Raw genomic sequence first — 23,292 nt, 5'->3', positions numbered from 1 at the left:
AATCGATTGTGCCGCTAACTTTCCACTGTAAAAAACTTTCACGCATTCGATACTGTAAACGATTTCGTGATTATTCGAGTCCCGATATCCCGGGTTGAATATTATCGAGTTTTGTTTGAAAAAACGAGGAGACAAAAAGAATTATTGGCAATCGTATCCCCGTTTTTATCCGATGTATTTCACGGTTTTTCGTTACCTCGATGCCATTCGTACGGTTATTTGGCTAAAAATTTGGAACCATTTTTCCAATCGTTCTTTCAGATCTTTTTACAAGACTGTGTATAAAAAGATCATTGGAGAGAAGGAGAAAATCGTGGAAGGATATTAAGTTTATTCACTATTGCATCGGCTCGAATCGAATCGAATCGAAAATCGAGGTATCGACATGGATAGACCAATCAAGAGTAAGAAACGACGCATCGATTCGAAGTTCGTCCATTCCTGTAGATCGTGTACAGCTATCGAAAATTCTGGATGCCAATCGGGGCGCTGTATCCACGATCCCCGTAGATCGGAATCAATTTTCGACCGGGGATGTTGCTCACGATCGAGAAAATTTGTATAATTCGCGGGCCGAGGGATGAATTCCGGGCGAAACTATTGGCTTCCCCTCGCGTTTCGCGTATTTTTACGATCGTCGCAAACTTCCTTCCTTCCTACAATTCTCATCAATATTTATGGCCGCGTATTTTGACCAAGAAGATCGGAATTTTCTCTTATTGTCCCTCGTCTCTCGTTGAATATGTCGAGGATCCCTTGTTCGTGAAACAACTTATCTCATGGAGGATTCTGAAACGATGTTCAACGACGACGGTTTCGAACACCGTTACCATTCGTGCCCGCTTTCACTATCCGACTTTGATAGTTCCATCTCCTCGGTTTCGAGAATTAGAATTCTCTCTGTTGCCGTTGGATGGAGAGGGATCGATTTTCACTTTAATTGAACTTGAAATTAATCAACGGAGTTCGATCTTCGAGTTGTATCCACTCGCGATATAGTTTGTTCGATCGTCCTAATGGTATTCCTCGCCGATAAATCGAAAGATTATAGAAAGTCAAATTTATTTATGAAGTATAGATCGATCGATTTATATTTTTCAAGCTTACAATTCGATTATCGATCGATCGTTATAAGACGTTACAAGAAAACGGACTATTAAATAATGAACAAGGACGCGAAGGGTCATTTTGCTGGACGAGGAATAGACGAAGAGGCGACAATTGATCGAAATTTCCGCGTTTGGCGTTGCATAAAATTGGGTTTCACCGTTTCGATCCACTGGCTCCATCTGTTAATGTGATTAATGGCCGATCGATAATTAAGTTCGATACGTAAAATTCGTCCAATTATCCGTTTATTTTACCTTCGTTGTCAACGTCGATTGTTTCGGAACGAACGAGGCAGATTAACGACTCTCGAGATCCGAACGGTTCCAACGGATGGGAACAATTTTTCTCGGATATCTCTATGGGGGGAGAGAAATATTTGGAGGAAATGTTCTTCGCATTTGGATCGTTAGATGGAATGGAGAGTTTTCACACGATAACGCGTTAAGGTTGATCCAACGATCTATCGGAGGGGATGGCATGGAGGACAGTAAGGGGGTGGCGTGACCCCGAAGCGAAAGCATTGTTCGAGCTCACAATGGCCAAACGCAATAAATTATCACCGACCCCGGCTCTCTGCCGCATATCACCACGCCACCTTATATACTAACCCCTAAAATCCTCGTTGAATACGGAATACGCCGGTGAAGGCGGGGTTGTGCCACGATTCGCGTCGATAAATTCCCATTACCAGTGATAATCGTTCGCTGTTATTCCATTATTCAATAATTTCCTGTTAAAAGAATAACAACATTTTCGTCGCCTCAAAACGTTGATTCTTTTGCACGATTTATTCAATCGAAGGTACAAGGTTAAATCGACGAAGATGAAGAGTTTCACTCGGTTGGAGATTCGACATCGGGAGCAAGTTAAACGACGACGAAATGGTGGAAAAGAAGAAACTAACCGACGGGTGATTTTTCATATTTCCCCCCTCTTTTTTCATCCCTCCCTAGCGAGGAAGTGTCGAGATGAAAGCCCTGGAAACGGGATCGGCCGAGCACATTGAAACCTCTACTATAAATCTTGCAAGAGATCGCGTCACTTTGCGAAACGTTCCCTCTGTCGTGGTCGAAATACGATCTCCCCACGGTCTCTTCCCGCGATTCGAGAGTGGAGTAGAGTCGAGGAGGAGGAGACTTTTGTCGGCAGAAGACCGCACAATTCCTCATGGCCTTGCGTACACCTCGAGGAGATCTTCTTCCGAGGTCTGAAAGTTAAACAGAAGAGGTAGGTGGGGAGGCAGGAACGGCTGCAATTTTTACGAGCTGCGCCAGCCGTTGGTCCCGTGGATCCTTTGAAATTTAAATGTCCCTCTCTAAAAACTATTCGAGCCACTGAGAAATACCTTTACTACGAACTCTATTTAGATTGTTGTTCTTCCTCTCGAGTTCCTTATCGCTCTTTCTGATCAGCGTGCTATTTAACGGATAGATCTGATTTTAGAAAGGAGATGCTCGATCCTTTGCGCCTTATACTCCTTCCAATATCGATGTATATATATATATTCTTTTCCTTTACTTGATTATTCTCCATCCGTTTTCACTTCATTCTTCTCGTATCGACGATAATCACGCGCATCACCACTTACGTGTATCCGTGGCTCTTGATCCAGTTTCCCTTTGCGAGTGAATAAAAGCACGGAAAAGTATCGACGAAAGAAAGAAAGAAAGAAAAGGAGAAATCCTACCCCTTTTCGTATTGAAATAAAAAAAAAGGAAGTAAATGGCTGGCGAGATTTTTAATTAAACGCGATAAGGTTAATTTCGCGGCACGTTTACCCTCTACGAATTGGCCGTATTCAGATGGAGGAAGAGGGCTATTCAGGGTGGTTTCGCTCGAACGCGCTTGTTCCAAGGATGGAAGGGAGAGGAAGCTCGCTCGGGCGAAATTTGTAACGGTGCAGTCAAGACGCCCTTTTTCAGCGAACGGCGGCGGCGGTTTCTTTTGAATAAAATCAAGTATCAGGTTATTGTGCCGGAACGGAGAAAAGCCGCGATAAGAAGGTCTCTTTCAACGCTTTTCAAAACCAGCCTTCCCTTCGCCTTTTTTCATTTTTCATCCTTCTTTTCAAGCCTCGTTTGTCCGGCCGGAAATTTCTTTCTCGCAAGGGTGGAGATGTTTTTCAACAAGGCGGGCCGTGTGCACGTGTGCTCGTGCAACGAATTTCTCCCGTCGCGACAACGCGGGGATCGTGCGCACAGAAATTCGGTTTTGCCAATTGTGCAAGCTTTTAAGAAAAAAATTTCTCGAAAGCTGCCTCGAACTTTGAATAAATAAAATTATATCGACGAGAATAATTTAGAATGATAAGAAAAATTTACGCGATTGTACGCGACAATATTACCGTGAATATTAATCCACGCGAGTATCACGAAATGTATTGATAATATACTAGATAAAAGCAGTAATAGCATAAAAATTAATTATAACGTAATTACGTGTTTGTATTATATAGTGCTTTCTAGCATATCATTCATTTATATTAAAATGCTGCCGCGAGCCGAGTACCGTTCCAATTTGGATGAAATTTACGTATCGCATTTACTCTAATTTTCTTTCTATTACCGATCTGTGTATTATTCTCATTTTTTAAAACGCAGAAAATTAAACATTAAACAATTCTCCTAATTTCGAAGAGATCTGGATCTAAAAAAAAAATGATGCTCGCGAGTAATTTAAATTTAAGAAGTATCCTGATAATTTAACGAAACAAAACAGTTTGATAAAATACCTGGAATTAAATTCAAGAACGATTATTACCGTAGGTACCGTATTTTTCCGATACTTTTTAAAAGAAAAATTTCGTTTCCTCGCGGAACGAACCGAACCATTTCGAACTTTCGAGGGGGAAACTATCCCAAATTTATTTTCCTCGCCGAACGTGTATCGAATCCCTGCCCAAGCTCCACCTTTTCCACCGTTTCCACCGAGCGAAGCCGGTATAATTGCAAACGCGGCGGCCAACGAATGGACCGCGAATATGCAAATGCAGCGAGCGGGTTTACCTCCGATAAAAGCGGCGCCCGCTGATTTATTCCAATAATCGTGCGGATGGCCGTTGACACGCCAACCCGCGCACGCACACCGCTGATAAACGCGTTCGCACGCCGTTGCCCACGCTTTTCACGCGGCAATGGTCACTGCAGAACGATTCTATTCGTTTCCACCCCCTGCCTTCATGCGAAAAACGTACGTGGAGACGCGTCCATTCTCGTCAACCAAACTGCCAAATTCATCCCCATCCCCTTTCGTAAAAAGAAAAAAATATATATATTTTTTAATTATAATTCGCGAATTGATATAATAAGTTATCTCGAGACGCGACGAGAATCTTTATCCTGTTTAAAAATAACTTTGCGATCCAAAAACGATTCGATAATCGCTCTCTTAGAAAAGTTCGTATGCACATTTAGTTCCGTCGTTCTTATTTTTAAATTCTCTTGAGAGTATACACTTCTGGTTACTTCTAATTACGCGTCAACGAGAGGGCTAATCTTATCTCGATTTATCTATCCTCGAGAAAATGATAAATTCGCTCAACTCACCGGGGATGCTGGTGCCGAGGGCGACGAAGGCAACCGCGGTAACCGAGTCCTTGATGCCCAGGGTGCAGCCAAAGTAGGATGCCACGTCTCCTATTACCGCCGTCACCACACCGATCCCGAATATGCTGACGACAAAGCACAGGTAACCACCGGCGATATCTGAAAACCGATATACGATCCAGTTTAAATCGCACGCTTGGGCGAACCTCGCCAAATTTCTCGTCGATTTAAATTATTTATACGCGAGAGTGGGAGGGGAATAAGTAAGGGGGATTTCTGACCGAGAATCGTGGAGCGGATAGGGGTGGTTTGGAGGTTGGAAAATTGGACAGAAGAATTTTGTATCCACCTGAAATCGTGTTTGCCAACCAAAGTGGATGTGTATATATGTCGCATAAATTGGATTAGTTACGTGGAAAATGTTACGTTCTTATTAACGTTCGAAATTAACGAGCTGTTTGAATTAAACAACGTTCCGTTTCCACGATGCATAACCAGGATTAAAAGCGTTTAATTAAGCGCGCCAGGAACGTAACTTTTTTTGCTCCAATTTTTCCCCCTCCTCGATCAAACCATCCGTTAATCTTCCTTATGGTTTAAGATGAGGAAGTCGTGAAATGCGCAACGTCGAGAGAAAAATCGGGTGTTATGTTGTTTGTGCGTAAACTTCAACTTTCGTGGAATAGCATTGGAAGAAAATTGGCAAACACGTGGAATGCATCGGTTATTTGGTAGATATTCGACTCGATGCGACACCGGTGTCGCATCGTCGTTCCCTTTAGCTTTGATTAGCGAGACTGCAAACTGTGTTTACTAATCAGCATAAGCTCTTCAAGTTCATGTTAAGTAAACGCGAGGGAGGATATCCGGTTATCTCGTCACCTGAGAATTACGTTCAGAATCATGTCGGACAAGTGGATAGCGAGAAATTAGTCGGTCGACGAAGTTCTTTTTCTCTTTCAAAAGAGCTCTCTTGCGTGTGTGCATTGCACGAACTTTTCCTTTTTCTTTCTTCTTCCTCGATATAGGAATTAAATATTATTATTCTAAGGTAAATGTTATACTTCAAGGAAATATATATATTCGAGAAAAATTTCTTAACTCATTTCTTTGCATCGCGAAACGAAACTCATAAATTCTTGCATAATAAACTCTGGGCACAATCCTTGGAATAAGCAGAATTCATATTTATTTCTTCAACGTATCTCGAATTTAAATTCGTTTCGATTTCCATTTGTTCGAATTATTTGTTCCTGTTATTAAGGAATTGTTAAAACCTTGACTTCAACTTTAATCGATATAAACGAAGGTGAAGTGGAAGCATCGCAATTTGCATTCCACGCATTCCTACCTCTTCCCATCTTCCTTTTTTCCAACTTGAATTAATTCCCGTTTACACCTCATCGACTCCAAAAACGTACCTACACATCTTGCCGTGCAGAGCGCAGCTTTCTCGAATTTTCCCCAGAATTCAACGATCCTTTTTTTTTTTTTCCAAACGAAGAAGCTCGAACAAAGGTGATTAAATTCGTTAATGAGATACTCTTTGAACGAAACAAAGCTGGTGAAAACTAGGGGGAAACTGTTCAAGTAGGCAAGCAGTTTCGGCGGATTCCAAATTGTCGTGGCACAGGCTTAAACTCCTGAAGTTTAACGAGGAACGGCGGCTGCGCATGCAGCTGCATCAGCTGCACGAGTTTCTCGAGTGGCGAGCGTTGAATGCGACGATTGAACAACCAGCTTTTTTTTTTTTATTATCCTCACGTCACGCGTTTATTCGTTGTCAAGGAGATCGGTACACTGTCGTTCGAGATTCGCGAGGATTAGAAGGGAGATCCTGGTGTAAACATGGCGTCTCCAAGATGTCTCCACTCTAATCCTTCTCTCACCTTCTCGATTCTCCCAAAAGCGGACTACGATAAGATTGGAATGGAGAGGAGGAAAATCTCTTTCCTCGTTACGAAACGAACGAGATTTAGGGAGGAGGTAGGAATAATGGGAATTTTTTTTTAGGTCGATTTCTTTCGGAACTGGATTATTTTATCGGGATTGAAAATTTGGTCGATCCAGGAATTTTGGCGCGGAGAAAATTTCAGAATAGAAAAAGTTTTTAAATTTCGTTTCGATGCAACATTTTTTTTAATTCATACTACGAGGATCCGAAAAGAATTTCGTATCGAGGGATTTTGGCAAAGCACGCGAGAATTGGAAAAAGTTTCTCCTTCTTTTAAGGGGAATTTTTTATTATTTCTTTTTTTGAATCGAAATGCAAAGATGCGAGTTTAATTTTCGTGGTAAATTTCTCGAGTGAAAGCTCAGCAAGGATTCGTTCAGCTAGAACTCGATGATGATTCTCCTTCTTCCGACTTTCGATGTTCTATCTGAAAAGAAAGAGAATTATGGTACGAGGTTCGGTATTGTTATCGTCGGTAAGATCACGCGTTTGATTACTTTTAGGAGATAGTTGGATGGAGTGAGCTCGGTGATAGGAATTGCCACGGATGGAATTTTATTTCGTTCGTTGAAAGTTTTCTCCGAGCGTCTACTACGTTCTCAAAGTTCGTAAACAGGGTCGGTTAACCGCCACTGTTCTGGAATTTGTATCTGACGTCTGATCCTCCTCCTCCTCCTCCTCCTCCTCCTCGAGATCCTCGAAACCTATCCACGATCCACGAACGAACTTCCCTCGTAGGATTTCCAAACTTCGTAACGATTGTAGTTCCCTCAACCACGTGCGAATTCCTGCAGCTTCGCGAAACTGCTACGACCACGCGCATACTTGACGAACCAATTAATTCTCTTTTTCAGACGAGATAATATCCCTTTTTCGAGAAAATCATTATTAACTATAAACATCGATTTTTTCAGATCCCACAAAAATCTTTTCTCTTTCGCAATGTTCATCAAACGTAAAAATAAAAGTACATCAACAGACGCTGGAGGACTCTCTAGAATATGTGGAGATGTTCAAGCGAGATAATATCACCTTGTATAAATAGGATTCCAGCTTTATCAAGACCTTATCGTCGATGGAATGTCGATAATGGAGTCTTTCGAGGACAAATTCGTAGTTGGACGAGACGGTGAGGCTGGACACGAGGCGGGGTAACGCGGTTTGCCAATAAATCAAACCGCGGCTAGTCCATCGATGCGACCGATATCCAAGGGAACCGAGGATCGATAGCCACGAGGTGACCCGAGGTCCGTGAATGTAAATGAGATTAATCGACACGGATCGTGAATCGTCGATCGTTTCACTCGTTGGCCTCGATTTTTTTTTTAGATCGTTGCACGTTCGATTCGTAATTTCAACTCACGTTAAATTCATCCGATCCGTGTTTCGTTTACGGTTGTCAATATCCATTTAATTTGGTTCGAGGGAGAAACGATAATATCACGGTTTGTTTCGAGTCATCGTTGAAAACATCGTTTCAGCGGCGTCGGTAATTGAATCGACAAACTGAATTATCGACCGAAATCAGCGCGAACTTTGATTATAAACACTTTCATCGTAAACTCGATATTTAATTTAATCACCGCCAAGTCGATCCCTGCTTGATAATCGTTTCGGAGGATAAAACATTATCCATCGTGGTTTCGATAATACGACTCGTCCCATCCTCCGTTTTGTTTATCGAATGGAACTCGACCGACTTTATACGCGCCCAACATGTTCGCCCACCGATATACCCGACTCTCTGTTGCGCGTCGGCGATGACCAAAGTCGCCCCTCTCCCCGCCCATGAATTATGCGATATTATCATCCCTGCTAAATTCGGGGAAGCGCAATGCGGTCTCCGCCATTTTCACAGTGTGTGTATGTGTGACACGAATCGTAAACTTTACCAAACTTTATTAACGAAACACAGTGATTGGAATTAGCGGAGAATTGATTTCCTTCCAACTCTCTCAGTGATTTTGAATCCGGTCTCTGGAAGAGACTCGAATTTTTTCTTTTCTTTTCCCGTGCATATCGGATACAAACATTGGTAGTCGAACACTGTTACGAGATAAATCAATGAGAATTTGTTTCGTCGTTTTTATCTCGATACGTAAGAAACGTAATTCTACCTTATCTAATCCTATCTTATCGATGTTCTCGAACGAGAATTTGTCAAAAATAAATCGAACTCGTATTTCAGGAAAACTCTTTCCAATTTATCTATATATCATAAACACTTTATTGCCTATTTCTTACCACGTACAAGGAAGGAATCGAGAAGAATCGTGAGCCAGCCAAAGTCGAAACGAAACGATTTCTCCAATTTCTTCTTCCTGTTAGAGATGTACTCACGTTCCAACTTTTGGGCCACAATCGATAAATGTGTTTATAGTTCGTGTTCCGTAGAATCACCGAGTATGCTTAGCAGATGCAGTCTCCTCAGTTTTGTTCTCCCAACCAACGTGACCCGATTACATCATATAAATTATATATCTGCCACGCGTGACGCAAATCCTAATGTTCCGGAGAGGCACGATGATCCTCGTTCCAACTATGTCTCATTCCTCTTCCATTCTTTTTTCTTCTTTGCGCTTCTTCGAAATCTACACGTTATCGAAGAACTCGTTGCATCGTTGAAATTATTCGTGCGCCAATCATTTCGAAATATCTGTGGATGCATTTAAAACAATTTTATGAAATGATTTTCGTTTTCTTATTCTCGATCCCGTTAGAAATATCTCTTTTTCGATATCTTTCTCTATTTTTTGGGGATAGATGAGAGTATTTTTCACAAACAAAGTCGTTTTAAGATTTTCAGCATCAAATAAATCGAAATAATAAACTTCTCGAAAGTTTTATTCTCAAAGATATTTACATACTTGAAGGATGTTCCAATTTCTTCCCAACGTACTTTAAGCAGTAATTTTTACTAATACGTGCGATAACTTCGTTGTCAGATCCCAAGAAGGGACAAAAGGTTCGAGAATTCGTAAGATCCACTCGAAGAATCTCGCGCAAGATCGATGCATCCTCCATCGATTCGATCAGAAACAGACGCGAGGATTTCTCCCGTTATTTTCTCGCAGTGTTTAAATTGTTTCGAAGATTTGATCGCTTTGACAGTATGATGAAACAGCTGGCAATTTTTAGCCAATGTACGTGAATATGCATCTAAAGAGATCGATTTCACAGATTCGAGGGATTGAAAGATGCGCGCTTTATCGAAATTTATCGCGTCGTTTTTAGATAAGAGATATAAATAGTTTTGGATAAAACGCGCTCTTGGTAAATAATAAATCGTTTCTATCTTGGTGAAAAAGATGTTCCTCCATTCGGACAATCTTTTCTCTCGCGATACGATACGATAGGTACAATATCTCAACCCGTGGTATATAAGTATTGAATTTGCATGTTGGATGAATTTTCTTGCAAAGGAACGGAACTTTATTCCGCCATAAATCTTCCGCGTTCGACAAAATTGTTCGAAAAAGAGAGCATATAATAAAATCGTAATAAATCCGAGATTTCGAAAGAAAGAGCGTTCGCGAAGATTTCCAAAAAAAAAGGAAGAAAGAAATTTAATGCGATATTACGAAAGAATCTAGAACGAATTAAGATATATTCAACATGTAAGCAAGTACCTCGAGAATTTTGAGAAATAAAAATTTCGTAACATCATCCCAACAACCGAGCCACTCAACTCAATATCCCGTGCACGTAAGAAAATAATTTCCAAGCATTTGGAATAAGCATTGTTTAATTGAGCGGAATTTTATCGAATCGAAGTATCGTGACGCGAGTTTTCGACATCATCCACCGAAGCATTCGCGACGTTGATTTATAACAGCCTCGGCCTCCGACACTCGAGGAGAGGAATAAACAAACTCAAGCCCTCCTCCTCCTCTCTCGCCAGTTTGATACAGCGGTTTGGAGGGCTTTCGCCAATTCAGCGGGGCTTTTGTGTCCGATTGTGCCGAAATAAAGCCCGCACTTCTCCTCTCCGTCTTCGCCCTTCTTGGCCAAGTTCTCCCCGTTCCTTTTACCGTTTATCTCCCCCTCTCCATCCCCCTTTTCCCTTCCAGACACCCTCGGAAGCTCCCTCCGCGAGACAATGTATTATTCACCTTCGCGTATGGCACCTTCGACCCTCCCTCGTATTCCCCGCCACTCCTTTTCTCTTCGTTAATTCCTAGATCGATCCGTAGGGATGGAAATCGAGCGCTCCTTAAAAATTCACCAGTGGATTAACGGAACGAGGCCGAAATTGTGACGTTAAGAGAAACGATTCTTCCATTCTTCCAATAATTGATGGACGGATTTGGATAAATTTTGGATCTTCGAATCGCTGAGAGAGAGAGAGATGTTTTTGAGAATGTAAAAACCAGTTTCGTGATCATATTGGAAAGATGGAAATTTAATAATCGAAGTTAATGAGAAAGTTAGTTGGATGAATTGTATTATTCGAGTAACTGTTTTTTAGCGTTTTGAATAATTTTATTCAATTACAACTCGAGTATTTAACTGATTATACTTTTTCAACGCGTTCAGAGTTGAAAACGTTCTATTATTTTCTTATTGCGGTGTACGGCGCGCAAGTGGTACGACTACGTATCACGTCAGACGAAGTAAATCGCATCGACTTCTTTCTTCGATATATATGCAATACACGTATATTTTTCCAACCGAATTTCATAGACCGAAGGAAGGAAAGTTTGTGTGGCATAAAAAGACGCGGGAAGAAGAAATTTCGACGAAACTTGGCTTACTTTTGACGGAATTGTCCGAGGAAAGTTAATGGTTTAACGAGAGGTTTTAGATCGTCGTTGGGATAAAGTTGCCCCAATAGAGAATAAAGTACGAGGCACGCTCTTAGCGACTATCATCATCTTCATTTTCCACTTTCCGTGATATTTAAAAGTCAGCACTTGAAATGGCAGATTACATTCACTGACTCGATTTCGAGACTCGAAACGAGAATCTCAACTCGACGATTTCCTAAGTGATCTTGGGTAAAAGTAATCTCTTTCCAAAATCAATTTTCTCTCTCCCTCTCTCTAACCATTTTCTTCGTTTATACCGTGTATTTGTTGCGCCGTTACGTTCTCAATATTCTCGATAAATCGATCGTATCAAGTGGCATACGCGTATAACCGCGATAACGCGATATTAGTTATTGCGCAATGGCAATGGTAATAGCATTGGAGGATACAATAGGGTGTGTCAGAGGAGGTGTGGGGGAGGAACTCGACGTATATGGAATACACAGAGGCATCCGCGCGGATTCTACAGAGTCTCCAACGACGCTAATTGCACGGTACACAATGGACCGACCCTCTCTCCTCGTCCACTATCTCCTCCTCCGGTTATTCTCTCGATTCCGCGGGAGAGGAGATCGGACGTCGAGCCTTTAAATAATTTCGCGACGATCGTTTATCCCATCCCATCCCCTTCGACCAAGTAAACAACGGCGTTTTTCTCTCTCCCCAGTTGGTCATAGTTGACCATTTCGACTATTTCAATTCGAAAACCGATGAATTGAAAGTCGATCGAGCCGATTGGGAGAACCGAGGGAGGGGAGAAGATCGAGTTGGATAAATTGAAATGGCGAGGAATAATAGTATTTGATGGGTCGAATTTTAAGATTAATATCTTTGTTTCTTAATCGAGTTGATCTTCGATAGAGAGGATCGAGGGGGTTGTAAAAATTTCGAAGCGTCAAGTCGGTCTTGAAAGCTTCTTCTTTATATCTGTCAACGATTTGCATATAGGTGAAATTCGGCTATATCGCGAGATACGAGAGAGAGAGAGTGTTTGGCCAACATTTCGAGGATGATGTTCCTCCTGGCCTATTTTTTCTCCTCCTCCTGGTTGAAGGACAGTGAACCCGATCCTTTCAGCCGCTCGTTGGAAGATTTACGATAAAACGTGTGACAGACGTCCTCTCTGATGGATTATTCGACTCTTCTCTCCAAGCGCGGGATACGCATTGTGACGTTGCTTTCGCTCAGACGTTGATTTTTATAAGAGCAGGAAGAAAGGAAGGGGAAGTTTTAAAAATCAACTAATCTCTACGACGTTTAATAATTTCCACGATTCGAATACAGGTGAAAAATGATCCATTTTTCTTAATTGATTAAAAATTATGTAGAAAAGAGATCGTTTCTATCCATCGCGATTGATTTTCTCTCTCGTCACTCGACAAAGAACATTTCAACCTCCGTTTCCGTTTCTTGCTCGAGAGGATATCTCATCATAGATATAAGAATTCTCGTTCCTTTCTTGCGGAAAAGTAAGTAAAAAAGAAAAGAACACGGTATCCGGTTGAACGACAATACTAAGCAAGATACCAAGGAAATTTACCATCTCGTGCACGGATCGTTACATCGTTTCATCCATTTTCACGGAATTACCGGCTTGTTCTCGTTCAACGGGGCGAAATTCAATTTCTACCCTTTCCTCGCATTATACGCGATAAACAGGTAATAACGTTCGAAAAACAGGAGGAGATGCGCAATGCAGGCAGCTACACGAGGCTCTTAAAATTTCCCACCATTTCCCTCCTCACTACGCTCTATTCCTCGAAATAGGGGTTGATACTCGAGGCTTAATCGTATAATAACGAGATCATTCCTATTCATCTCTCGATTCCGTTAAAATACTCGAAGAAAATATAAGAAAATTTCCACCCTTACACAAAAATAAAAGATCCTCGTTTATATTCGTTTCGAATAATATAACGTTCTAGCATCAACTTTAATCCTCGTGTTTCGTGTAATCTTCGATCACCATTGGAGAATTGACAACGATTTTCATGATCGTTTTACGCTCGAGATTATATTGGAAATTGGAACCGCTTCCATATCATACATCGTACAAACAACAACACGCCTTATTTACACGACAATTGAACGTGTAATCATATTTGCCCATTTCCACCATCGCTTCCTCTCCTAAAATACTCTTAGATAAATACAATTTATTCATTTATTCGCATCCCTCCCTAAAGCTACGATCCAGCGTGCACACCAGCTGGGATGAAACGAAACGCTGCGCACGCCAGGGGAAGAAACGTTTTATTGTGATCGGCATTAATAAAAAGAGGAATAAAGGAGGGAGATCAGTTGTGCGCCCCTGAATAAATTAAACCGCTACGTCTGGCCGCCTCTCGCAAGATCGTAATTGCACGGATATTTTTCTCAATTAAAACCGTAATTCCGTTTCCCGGCCAAGTTTCCCAGAGAGAGAGAGAGAGAAAGAGAGACGCGTTTACCGTAAAAATGAACACCGGTTAGTAATGTCGATCGATATCCTGCCAGCCTGCTGGGATTGCGGAGGCTGCGGAAATTACCTGCGGAAATTTCATTTCGTCGGGTTAGGCTCTAATACCGGTCGAGAGCTATTGCCAGATCGTAATGCCGAGATACACTCGTCCATTATTACCCTCTGCTTATTTCTTTATTTTAATCTATTAATCCGTTAAAGTGGGCGGCGGTTTGTGCTCTCGTCAAATCAAATGATTTTTCGCTATGAAATCAAGGGAGGAAGAATAGCAGGTGAAATGAAAATTCAATGGGGGATGTTTTCTGGATTAATACCATTCAAACGATATGAGAATTTCTTACAGTCAGGACGATACCGTTAAACTTTGTTCATCCTCGATTTTCCATAGTTTCATTAAACTTTAATGCAACTTTTCCAACGTTGTTGAAGTGAAAATTCAATTTCGAGATATTCAAACCTCGGATAGAAATCGAGGAACATTACTATATCGAATTATAAAAACTTCGAGCAAAGGAAATGTCCGAAACGATCGCGACGAATCCTCTGTTTAGATATTTTTATCTCTCAGCCATTCTCTTCCTTCATTGCTTCCCGAGTTTCGACTCTTTCCGATAGATGGATCAGAATAACATACACGAAATATTCACGCCGTTAAACGTTCTAATCTATTGAAAAAGCAATAAACTTTGAACGTGATGGAACAATTCCATTCGACCTAGTCACCGAACTTCATTAAAATATAATACGGGGAAGCATACGTGAGAGATGATTCTCGCGAGTCAGCGTGCAAACCCAGCTTCGAGGATGAGTTTAATCAAGAACGCCGGTTATCTGGCCTCCCTTCCTTCCATTTCTAGCTAGCTTTATCACCACCAACTGGTTTATCATAAGCTAGGTAGCCTGGAATGGCTAATGAAGTCCAAGATGGGGGCAGTAAATAACGAGAGCAGAGCCGGGCGTTTCGCAATTTATTATTCCTGAAAAATGGATAAACTGCCAACACTTGCCAGTTTATCCTCACGATTTTACCAACGTCTCCTTTTCCCCGATTATCGAGTTTCTCGGGGATTTATCGGTTTCTAAAAATGGGGGAAGAAATTCCCCCCGTTAACACGACTGTTCATCCACAGCTTCACGGATGCATTACGTGTACGAGCAAGCGCGTGAAACGTCCCATCGGCCGCGTACATTACTCCTACCACGACAGGATGTTCCATCAGGTCCTCGGAGAGCCATCGGTTTTAGTTTACGAACCGAGCCCGATCCCCGAAGATCAAGGTTTTTCTTAATTTTCTATTCGTTGCTCGAGATATGTATATAATTCTTCACGTTGCTCTCCGTTAAACAGATCGTGTACCTTTGCATATTCAACGAAGGAATATCGATGAGACGAACGAAAGAAGAAATTGAATATTTAATAAGTCGCTCGCCGATATCACGGTTTCGCTTTATCTTTCCTTTTCTTTCTAAGAAACACGGAAGTTTAAAAATAAATATATTTCTTTTCTTATGCAACGGATCTTGTATGTATAAATACATCTGATTGTATCTTCAAACAGATATTGAAAGAAACAATTTTTTCTTATCCTTAAAAGAAGAGATTAATCTATTAGTAAGTTACAATTAGTATGCGAGTTAAAGCTTAAGCCTTTTGTTTGTAATTTCATCTCCACGAATCTTACAATTGCTTTTTAAAATAAGAAAAAAGAAGATATAAACTTTCGTTCGTTCAATTTCTACGATCTTAGGGATGGCAAACGCTTCGTTTTCAGATTATAATTGCACGAGCGCGCAATTGCCACGCCAAGAAATTTGCATCGCGAATTTTATTCCATACACAGCGATCCAAAAATGCGCGGTGGAGAGCCAAACGAAATCTGTAATTTTTGTTGTTTTTCGACCGTCGAAATTAGAATTTCATTGCGGCTTGGTCACAGCTGGAGACACGCCGGAGCGTTTCGAAGCTTTTTGTTGATCAAATTTTGGAACGGTCCCGCCTCGCATAATCTGTAACCGATATAAAGATCCATCGATTTACGATCCTCCTTCGAAACCAACGCAAATTCGCGCTTTTTTACTTTTGCAAATATCATGCGTCTTTTCAATCATGAATCATCCTAACCATTATCGCCAATTTTGACCATTTTTGTAAAATTGATCAATTTTACATCCTCCTGAAGTCAACTCCACGCAGAAATTTTTCATTTTCGAACAGCATATTCCTTTGTCTCTTCAATCGTTATTTTTCCTGACAGTTTAATATCTTTTTCATTATCCATCGATATGAATCTTTGTTCCATCAGAAACGAATTTTATTCCATTATTTGGAAGGAATAATCCATGCATGGTTTGTAAACGTTTCAAATAATTTTGCAGGCCAAAATAGATAGGGGAAGGGGTAAAGGCGAGCGGACAATGAAAGCCCACAAAATCCCTGTGGAGTTGCGATCTCTCCTGCAGGATAATATCATCCTATCGAGCTTCTTGTCGAGGAGAAAGGAGAGAGAGATTCTCATCGTTGGAGAGAATCGGAAACCATCCTTGTCGCTAGGAGGGTACTTATTTCGAGATAAAGCTCGTCACAGTTTCAGAAATACCGTCCGATCTCAAATTTAATTTTACTTCTTTTCTTATCTTTTTTTCTTCCATCCTTTGTCGTTCCGTTCTTTACAATTTCACTTTTTTTCCTTTCCTTCTTTTTAAAAACTGCCTGGCAATCATACACTCACGATTAATCACGATGTTTCAAACCAAATTGTACACACTTTAAAAATCTGAAAGAGTTGTTCGATCCTACGCCTATCACACCGCCTAGGGACCCGAGACCTTTACAGCTCCGATACACCGTTTACTTCGCCGTAAAGTTTCCCGATCTCTCCAACCATTACGTCGAAAGCGCTCCTTGGAAGAAGTTATCCTCCCGGAAAGCGGGGGTAACTTCTCTCTATCTCCGTTCTCGTTTCATTACCCTTTTCCCCATCAATTATGCCATTGTTCCATCGCATAAACGCGTGCGTTGTCTTTTTTTTCTTTTCCTTCCGTTTCTTTCTTCGTAAATAGATTTGCAGAAAGCAATAAACCCCGATCTTTCCGCTTTTCTCCAACTTTCTTCTCTCTTTTCAACCATCTCCCTCTCCCCATCGTTGTTTCGTGTAACTCTATCTCCGCGTGATTGATGGCCCCCGTCAACTCGTGATCTATCGCGTTAATCACGGGATACCTCGTTTTACGCTTTCATCTTTTTTCTTCTCCTTTCCACCCGGTCGTTAAACGGATTGCTGCGGACTGTATACATCGAAGAATCTCGTCGTTGTCTTAATCTTCTCCCCGTTTTGATTTATCGCTCCCCCAACTCTTCCCCCCCACCATTTATCCTTACAACAAACGAGGCGAATTCTCGTCGCATTTTAACCTCTTCATCGACAAGCTTTTCTCTCTCTCTCATCGATACATCTTCCACTCTTCTTTCTCTTACTCTCTTTTCCTTTCATCTTTGCGTCACGCATCCCCAACGACGGATACTTTTTGCATTTGCTCGAGTCAAAATAGAAGTCGGATGCAAAAGGAAACGCGTGCAGGAAAGAGAAAAGAGGAGGGTAAAGAAGATATTTGTTGTCAATAATCGTGATGGGCGTGGCCGTGCATATGCGATATGCGAGACACTTGCATTTCGTTTCATTCGATTCCTTCGAGATCGCGTTATTCCCGCGATATTTTCTAGGACACTGCAGCATCCACCCTCCTCCTTTCCCTCGCCACCGTCCCTCCCTCCCTCCCGTTATCTCGAAAATTTCTTCCACGATTCTTCCACCATCGATAGATCGAATCGAATAATATTCCAAACGAGCGTTTTTTGAATTTCAATAATTGCAAGAATTATTTACTTCGCTTCATCTTCGTCTAATTTCAATTAGCCAAACTTCAACGTCTTTATAACTTCATATGCTTGTTTTTTACCCTTATAAGATCTCCCAAAAAGATAGAAACGCGCGTGTAAATTGAAAAAAATGTTAAAAAATTTTAGAATCAATCCGAATTAGCCGGCACTTTTCGCCTCGAAAGAGAAAGATATGGAGAAGGAGGGGAGGGGAGAGTTGGAGCTGTGAAAAATACTCGTATTCCGGAAACGGGGATCGGTTCCATGTAAATTGGCTCTCGCGGCCACGCGAATTATTACCTCGAGGGCGTGTCATGAACACTCTTCACTCTGGCTCTCCTCTCCCTCTCCTTGCCCGATGCTTTTATCGAGTGGCTGTCGACCTGGCGGCCGATCGAACCCCGATCGAACCTCAACCCCTCTGCACACGATCCACTGGGGAAAAACCACTTTATAGCCACTCTAGATTTAGCTGAAGGATTCTTCGCACGAGCTGATCGCGGTCTACCCTTCTCTCTCTCTCTCTCTCTTCGTACGATGACGATGATTTAAACGCTCCTCGCTTATCTATTAACTTCTTGCTTCCAGCTAATTTGCTAACTTCTCCTCCGCCTATTTTTAATTCACACATTTGCGCTTCACAAATTGTACGTATTAAATTGTACGTTGTTGGCGGTAATTTTAATCTCGAAAAATTTCCAATTTTCCTTCGATGTTGATTAATTTTAACTGCCGCAATCCGGAAATTGTATTTCATTTTTGAAAATTGTGCCTTCCGAAATTGCGTCGTTCAATTATCGAACTTGTTGTAGTTAGTTGTTGATTTTTCAGTTCGCGCAGAGTCAATCAAATTTCGTTGGTGGAATTTCCTTCTCTAGGAAGGAGATATTTCTTTCTCGCGTTTTTTTTCGTAACCCAACCTGAAATATCCACGACCATCGCGCGTAATTTAATAACGTTCTTTGCATGCCAAACTTCCTCCGCGCGTCTTCTTTTTCGCAAGAGAGCCTCGATGAAAATTTAAAGAGTTCCTCGGGGAAAGGAAGAGGATTCGTTAAGCGTTGGACGGAGACGTCGTGTTTTGAAAAAAAAAAAAAAAAAGAAAAAGTTAATCATTCTTTAAACACGATTGCAACGTTTTATCTATCAAAGTAAAGAAAAGAAACGAAAGGAAGACGGTCGACAATAAGAAAAGAAAAATAATTTTCATTCACCATTGTTCCACCTCTCCTGTTTCAACTCTACACCATTCCATCCCCCATCGATCTATCTCGTCGCTTCTCCATTTTTTCTCCACCCATTATCGCGAGTCGAATCGAATCGAACGCGACAGACACTTCACAACCATCTGTGCGTACGATTTAAACCAATCGAATTTTTATTTCTTCGGAAATTTTTCCTCCCCCAAACGCAAACGCGCACCGAAAATGGAATTTCACGAATTAACGGCGCTTGTACGACGCGATATTTCGTTAAAAAAGGGGGAACACGCGAAATACGCGAAATTCTCCAACACGCGCGGTCAAAAAATTGGCCGACGTTTTTCCGTCGATCTCTTTTTACACGCGGGCAAATATCATTCCTTCGCGTGGAAGGGGAAAATCGCGTTAACTATTCGTTTCGCTCGTTTTCGTACGCAAAAATATGGAAGGGTGGGGGGCTTTTTTATGGAAATTAATCCAACACCTCCTCTTTATTGGATCGAGCCATCGTGAAACGCCGATTTTGCGATTATCGGATCGCGACTCGATTATTTATCTGCAATTTGACAGGAGAGGGAGAGGAAAAAGAGAGAGAGAGAGAGAAAGAGGATGGTGTTTAATCTCCCTCGGCTTTAAATAATTCTCCATCTCCTCCCCCATGCCGTGCTCGTAAATTATGTTACCTTTATTCGCGCGTTAGTCACACGAATTTCACCCAACTTTTTGAAATATTTGAATTGCAGCCTGACGAGACGAGAATTCATTAAATATCGAAATACGGTTTTTTCCGTCCGCGTTAATTCAAAAATTAATTGAAAAACGAAGAAGGGCCGATGTTGATTTTTGGTGGGACGAACGAAAACTTTCCTTGCTTCCAAAAGAAAATTCTTCGTAGCTTAAAAATTAAGTTGCGAGAGCCGGTCGTTAAATTCCGAGTCGCGAGTGGAAACTGCTGATTAGTTCCTTCGGAATTCGGACGTGGCCAGTGATAGAGGTCAACGATAATCGAACAACTTTTAATCAATCCCTATCTCTCTCTCCTTCCATCGTTTCGATCTCTCTCTTCTTTCCCCGAGCAACGATATCGTGAACTCTGTAGAAAACGCGAAACAATGGCGTTAAGGAAGAAGGGAAGAAGAAGAAGAGAAAAGAAGAAGTTCTGGTGACGAGAAGGTAACCCGGTTAGAATTTAAAAAGTAAATAAATACGGTCCACGGAGAAAACTCAATTTCCATTTCCCGTGGGAGTCCTTTTTTCCAGTAAAAGTATCCACTTCGCAGTCACGTTCAACGTTGTTGGCGCGATACACGTCCCTGTAATTCACTATCTGTCCGCGGTAACATCTTCTCGCGAGAGAAGGAATGAATGACTTCTTACCATCCTCAATCGTACAGATTCTTCCATGGGACCGATGAAAGATGGCTAGAATCTGTTCGTACCGTGATTTCGTGTATTCTTCAAAAGAAGAGAAGAATATACTTAATCAAACTATTTAACGTATTTCGTTAATGCCATTTACCTTCAAAGTATTCTCACTGTGCAAGAATTGTTCATCTTTCGAATAATAAATTTGATGGAAAAATCGCGTTATGCCCGGTCTCGTCGAGCGTCGTCATAATGTTATTAATTATCTCGATTCGAGATAAAACGAGCAACATTTTTCGCCAACAAATCCCTATCAAACTATTTTAGTTCAATTTATATTCTACCCAGCCTCTTCCATCCGCTTCCATTTAACCGTAAACAAGGCGTAACCACGGAGCAAGTTTTAATTTATTTAATTACGCGTTCGAGAAGGCAACGGGTTGCGCGAAAAATATTTCAACGAGCATAAGCGAGCCTCGCTCGGCTGTGTTGATAAACACAAGTTACGCGTGCCAGATGCAGCGCCTACCTCGCCCCCCTTTCTTCCCCCACTCCTCCGCGCTGGGAAGAGCGTTCGTTCGACATCTGGAAAGAACGGAACTTACCCGTGGGCGGAACGAACGCGAACAACACTTTCCACAATATCGTCACGCCGTGCATCAGATAGTCCAAGGTGGACGGCGCCGCTGGTTCCCCGCCGCCCTCGTCGTCCTCGTCGCCGCCGCTCACCGTCAATGCCTCCGTGAACTGTTCCTTCCAGGAACTGGTGCCTGTCAACATTACACCACTCGATTATTATTAATTGCTCTTCCAGGGGATTATCTTTGGTAAATAAAGAATAAAATGGATTTAGGGTATTGGAAATTAGGTGGTATAAAATTAGGAGGAAATTGTAGGAACGTGAAATGGGCGTTGAATCGCAGCCAAGTTGACAATTTCTTATCTCTCTATAAATTAAATACGGAGAGGTTCGTGGATAATTGTTAAGAAAAGAGGGATGTTTCGAGCATTAGATCCTTTCACGAGTCGAATTTTCCCTCGTTGATTAATTTATATCTTTCTGGATAATTGGCAAGTTTCTATTACGACGCCGTGAAATAAATTCAGGTAACGAGATCGTGTACCTTTGATAAAACGAGTTCGAATTTCACGTATCGATTTCGATACGTGGGCAATAATTTCCACTTAACGTTTCGAAGCGTGCCACTTCGTTTACTTGGTTCGAATGTAATTTTTCCTCGTTGAAGATTGTTCCAAATGGTAACGCCTCGATCAATTATTTCCGTTATCAACGTGAGAGGAGAGCCAGAAATGGAATCAGCGTGAAATGGAATCACGAGGGAAGGGAGGGAACTATCAAAGCTATGGTTATGAACCAAGAGAGGGGTTCTTTTTAATAATGAAATTCCGGACAAGTTATGCAACTTCCCTCTGCTAGTTTCTCGGATATTTACGCTTTTTACCCGCTCGATATTTAGTTAAACGTTCGAAAAAAGCCTGCACGCCACTTGCTCCCAAAGAATACTCCCTCTACTTTTTTCATAACTCGACGAAATTTTATTAACCGTTTTATTCTAGGCCCGTCGTAAAAGTTTCCATTACCTCATCGTTATCCCCCTACATTTTCATATTAGAAATCATAAATTCGACGTGCTATCGGATCTTTTATTGTCGCGATCATGCTCGAAACACTTTGAAAATTCTCGACAAATTTCAAATATCAATCTTCGTCGAGAAAGCTCAATTAAGAAACGAATAATTGTTCGTCCGTGGAAAACGCAACGAGCAACGAGTCGACAGTTGAAAAAGAAAAAAAAGAAAAATAAAACGTAAGAAGGAAGAAAAACTATTAATTTCAAATCGCGATATACGAAAAGAAAGGAGTTTGGAGGAAAGAAAAACGCTTCAACCGGTGTGAAACGAACGATGAAACTGGGATCTCGCAAGGACGTGTCTCGCAGGACTTTGGCCGCGGATGTGGGTCACAATTTCTTGCGGAAAACGCGAGCGCGAGACAACTCCCCCCTTCTCCCTTCTCGAAAGATTTAATGATTCGTTTCACGATGGAAATCCTCGCTCGAGGAGAAGCATTTCGAAAAGATTTCCTCGCTTGTTCATTGTGGATCCTCTCGCGTGAGATTACCAACGATGGCCAATCTTGCGAAACGGGTATTCCATCCCCTTCGTGTTTTAAAAATCTTTTATTCTTTCGAACAGAGAGAGAGAGAGACGAAAAGAGTGTCTACCGTAAGTGTTATGGAATTCTGCTCCATGATTTTAAGAGGAACGTTTCGTTATTCAAGAATTCAATGTTAATTACTTGGAGTAATTGAAAATTTTTTAATCGAAAAATTTAATTATTCCACTTGGGTTTTTTTTGTGTAAATTATAATTCTTAATTTAATTACAATTTTGAAATAAATCCACTCATAGATTTCCACGATTTTAATCAAGCCATCAAAGGGCCCGACCAATGAATCTAATTCGTACGAAAACTCAAAGGGAACTGATTCGAAAATCGTTTATCGTAAAATAAATGGAATCGAACGCATTAAAGGCGGTAGACCGACGGCTCGCACCTTTGAGTTTAAAATTAACTTGCCCGAAGGCGAGTTGGGGTGAGTGCACAAAGGATGCCAATTCTTTCCCTTCCCCCTCCCTCCCCCTTTGTCTCTTTTATTTTTCGACTCGAATAAAAACCACCGCCACAAAGGGTCATTCACTCGAAAACTTGCCAAGAAGAACTTCTCGCTAATTCTTGGATGAATTTTCGAGTAACACGTACAAATAAATCATGCTAATTCGATCGTTTGATGAACGAAATCTGAGCTTGGTTGGATCTCAAAATGTTCCGAAAATTTGCATTCTTTTTTTTTTTTTTTTTTTCCAGTAGTTGCGACGAGCGTAGCAGAAGTAGAATTTTTCCATAGATATTTCCCGACGTATTTTCGATATTTTTGCATTTTCGTT

General features: G+C 41.3%; 1 protein-coding gene across 4 annotated transcripts in view; it reads right to left on the bottom strand.

The window, feature by feature from the left end:
• Positions 1 to 23,292, bottom strand: part of LOC107994407 (sodium/calcium exchanger 3) — a 93,072-nt gene that overhangs the window by 15,744 nt on the left and 54,036 nt on the right. For all 4 annotated transcript variants that reach the window (XM_062074863.1, XM_062074862.1, XM_062074861.1 and 1 more), the window contains 2 exons: positions 20,928 to 21,092; positions 4,656 to 4,814 (listed from right to left, as the gene is read on the bottom strand). In XM_062074863.1, coding sequence (XP_061930847.1) covers positions 4,656 to 4,814; positions 20,928 to 21,092 — 324 coding nt within the window. The remainder of the gene's footprint in view (positions 1 to 4,655; positions 4,815 to 20,927; positions 21,093 to 23,292) is intronic.

Source organism: Apis cerana, linkage group LG5 (genome assembly GCF_029169275.1).
Source record: "Apis cerana isolate GH-2021 linkage group LG5, AcerK_1.0, whole genome shotgun sequence".
NCBI lineage: Eukaryota > Metazoa > Arthropoda > Insecta > Hymenoptera > Apidae > Apis > Apis cerana.
This window is presented reverse-complemented; position numbering and strand designations above follow the sequence as displayed.